Raw genomic sequence first — 3,627 nt, forward strand, 5'->3', positions numbered from 1 at the left:
AAACTATAAAAATATTGGTGGCAACAGTATATAAGTATGACATACTACATATAAGACCTTCTATTTTATAGTTAAGCCTTATCCCTAAACATAGATACTAACCATTTATTTAAGTTTTAAAAATTGCAAGTATTCACTATTAATTTTTTGGCAATCAACACAAACATTCCACCAATCATCAAATATAAAATACAGCATGTACAGTTACCTTCTAAATGAGCACCAAGACCCTCCAAAACAGTAAGAGTAGCCCTTCAAATTAATACAATTTTAATTTTCTTATCTACCAATAGAACCACACTTCAAAAGTATATATATACAATAAGTATATTCTTTAAAGAAATCTTGTGGAGGAAACTTCAACTTATCCTTCATGAAGGAATATATTCTTCAGTTTTTATTATTGAAAACCTGAATTTAGTGTGTCTTATATAGTAAAGGAAAGAAAACAAAAATGAAAAGAGAAAAAAAAATCACATAAGTGAGGTTAATTAGGAATTAAAAAACAATAAAATGGTTTTTAAATTAACAAATCATTATATTTAATCATAAGGAATCAACGTAAATATAACAATTACTTGTTAGACAAGAAATAAGCAGCAAGTATTCATTGAAGGGTATTTTGAGGATAAAAAAAATTGTTAGAGCAGTGGGACTAGTGGGAGCGCCAAGAGGCACACCCATAAAGCACTAGTGTATTTACAAAATGGAACAGAATATTTGATTTATCACTTGTTTTATTATCGTTGAATATCACACATAACAGATTTATACTTTTCTTTAATTTCCCACCATAAAACAAGATAAATGAATTATAAAATAAGATATTCCAAAGTCCACACCTAAAAATAAAAAAATAAAAACTGAAATTAACTAATTTTGGTCACAAGTCATTAAACCAGGAGTCTGATAACCAGAGCCTGTATGAACTACAAATCATCAATCAGAGTATTTGAGAATAATTATAGTTCAATAGTGTGACAAATCCAAAAATTCAAGCAGACAAGTAACTTGGTCCAAGCATCATCCACATATCTGCAATGGCATTGACATATTTAATGGCCAAAAATAGAGCATTTTCAATGGTTTACCTCAACATGTGGCTGTCCAGCAAGAAGGTTTGCTACTGCAGTACCTACTACAGCATGACTAGCTTCATGCCGTGCAACTAGAGCCTTCTCACTTCCTTTCAAGTTGGCAGTCTTCTCTTCTATTCCCTGAAGCAAGTAACTTGGTACATTTATCCAGAATAGATAAACTAGACTCAAATTTACATAACTAAAATTTTCAATTTAACATTTGTGATCGACACTCCAAAGCTACACCTACCTTTAAGCAAGGCCTGGTCATAATTTTCAAGACATTTCCCCCAACATAAGGTGTTGGCAGTATTTTTCAATGATGTACACATACATGCATGTAGTATTTTTATATACAGACTTCATCATGAACCATGAGGACTTAGCATGTAATGATAATGATATGAGTATGACCACTAAAATCAGGTTTTGAGCCATAACCTGTAAGCTGATCAAGGATCGAGCATAGGGACAATCAATATCATCTGGAGTCACACAAAATGTAATGGAAATTTGCCTGACCGGTGAAAATTGTAACTGATCTACCTTCTAGTAACTGCTTCTATAACTGGATCATGATTTAAAATACTAGAAATTATTATTTACATCATTTTAGCAAATGAGATTTATTAGAAAACTCTTATATATAGGCTTGAATCCAATTCGTTCAGCATGCTTTTATGAAAGTTGCTAGTGTATAATTGAGTTGTACTGGTGTCACATAAATTCCAATCTTTTCAATATATTTAGTAGCACTGCTCCAATAAAAAAGATAGTATACTAATGTATAAAACCTGTGATTATAGGTTGAAATCGTTCAAAGCTAAAGTCATACAGTAAAAATAGCACAAATATTCAGATCTAGTGTCGCAGAGATTGATGAAGCTCGCATTTGGAGAAAGAGAGGGAGAGAAAACATGTCAAAGAAAGACAGAGAGAGAGAGCATAGGTCGGAGAGATCAGACAAAGATAGCACAGATTAAGATTGAGATGCTGATGAATGAATCCTTGAATTCACAAGCAGTGGTTTCATTACTTCTTTTCTTAAATTTTCTTATAAATGAAATTAATATCTAATTTTATCTGAGAAGGTAATATGATGCCCAACACAGATATATCAGCTTACTAATTTGATAATGGTAGTGATAACAAAAGAGAAGCAGGCAACAGTAACAATTTGTATAAATGTTAACAAATGACATTTTATTAGAATCCACAATATTTCTTTACATGCTAATAAATTGGTTACCAGATGCTACATTTCTAGTAGTAATTCACAACCCAAGAAAAGAATATATGTTAATACATGATATAGATTAGATCTCACATAATTAAGTGAAAGAATTAAACATCTGACAAAGCGTTCGAGATTATCATTATATAATTGAAAAGACAGAAATTAGATGATGCCAATTAAATAGGGTAATCAAGAACTTACATCTGTAGAATTTCAATAAGGTATGACCAAACTTTTGGTAAAAATCTTGAGGTTGCGCCACAACAACGTTCTGAAACTATCTGAGGGAACGACAGAAACTTGAGACTTACCATCCCCCTGGTTATACAGAATTGTTAGGTATTCATCATCAGCATTTCTAGTGAATTTCAGCATGAAGAAGTGTCCGTTATTAGACATGCACAATGGTAAAATCATGGATTTTTCTTCATAAGGACGAATCTTAAGATGTAAATAACTAAAATTTATTAATTGAATCCAAGACTTGTCATCTCCAAACTCCCTAATCTGCCACAAGCCAAGATGGGTGTTGCTATCTTGCCAAACGCACAGCGAGTCTCTAAGAACTCCAATATTTGTTTCAAAAAAGAAAAAATCGTCGGGAAGAAACAGTGATCTGCAAGTCTCCTTCTCCAGGTCAACAAAAATAATTATGATTTTAGAATGAATGGTTTCTTTTCCCATAATAACAACCCAATTAAGGGTTCCACTCAGATACATTCCACCAACTTTAGTTAAAGTCCAAAGAACAGGAAAACCTTTAAGGTTTCTCCAACTACAGTCACCTGCGCCATAAACTTTCATCTCAGTCTTTTCAGATACGTCAAGTGAGAGCATAGTCAACGCAATTGCTACAACCTTGTATTTGTCACTTGACGGATCATAGCCAAACCCAAACATTGTTCTACGGCCGATGCCCGGGGAAAAAGACGGCGTTGGCGATTCTCTGGATATCACCCTTGTCGCCTTGTTCCAGAAACAAACACAGTATCCTTCTGGTATTTCGCTAACCCCACAATGCAACCCATTACATGAACCGACCAGATGGTAACCTGGCATGTTTGCGAAATTGAACAAGAACGTTTCAATCTGTAGGGAATGGAATATCGAACTTACATCACACGATTCCATGTGGATTTCAGGGATGGATCCGAGGCAGACATTTTTTATCAATTGAAGGTGTTCCAAATTGTCCTTCGCAGCAGATTTGCTAAGGTGCAATTTGATGAAATAGGGTTCTGAAATCAAGGAGTTCCATTACTTGCACACACACTTGAATTGGATCAAAGGTTTCACGGGAAGACGAGACAA

The 3,627-nt window shown here is 33.8% G+C and overlaps 1 protein-coding gene across 1 annotated transcript; it reads right to left on the reverse strand.

Moving 5' to 3' along the window:
- Positions 1–893: 893 nt before the first annotated feature.
- Positions 894–3,375, reverse strand: LOC114397192 (F-box/kelch-repeat protein At3g23880-like). Its single transcript, XM_028359297.1, has 4 exons — positions 2,628–3,375; positions 2,518–2,519; positions 1,092–1,217; positions 894–929 (listed from the first exon to the last, which is right to left on the reverse strand). Exons 1-4 carry the CDS (start codon positions 3,373–3,375, stop codon positions 894–896), a joined length of 912 nt encoding a protein of 303 aa, XP_028215098.1.
- Between the last annotated feature and the right edge of the window lie 252 nt (positions 3,376–3,627).

The sequence above is a fragment of the Glycine soja genome, chromosome 18 (assembly GCF_004193775.1).
Source record: "Glycine soja cultivar W05 chromosome 18, ASM419377v2, whole genome shotgun sequence".
NCBI classification, from domain to species: domain Eukaryota; kingdom Viridiplantae; phylum Streptophyta; class Magnoliopsida; order Fabales; family Fabaceae; genus Glycine; species Glycine soja.

What these genes read in the sequence shown, in the direction of transcription:
- LOC114397192 (XM_028359297.1), bottom strand. Translation starts at nt 3,375, where the DNA reads ATGCCAGGTTACCATCTGGTCGGTTCATGTAATGGGTTGCATTGTGGG. An exon ending in CTGGACAGCCACATGTTGAG is followed by an intron (nt 930 to 1,091) that starts GTAAACCATTGA and finishes GATGATTTGTAG; the next exon opens with TTCATACAGGCTCTGGTTAT.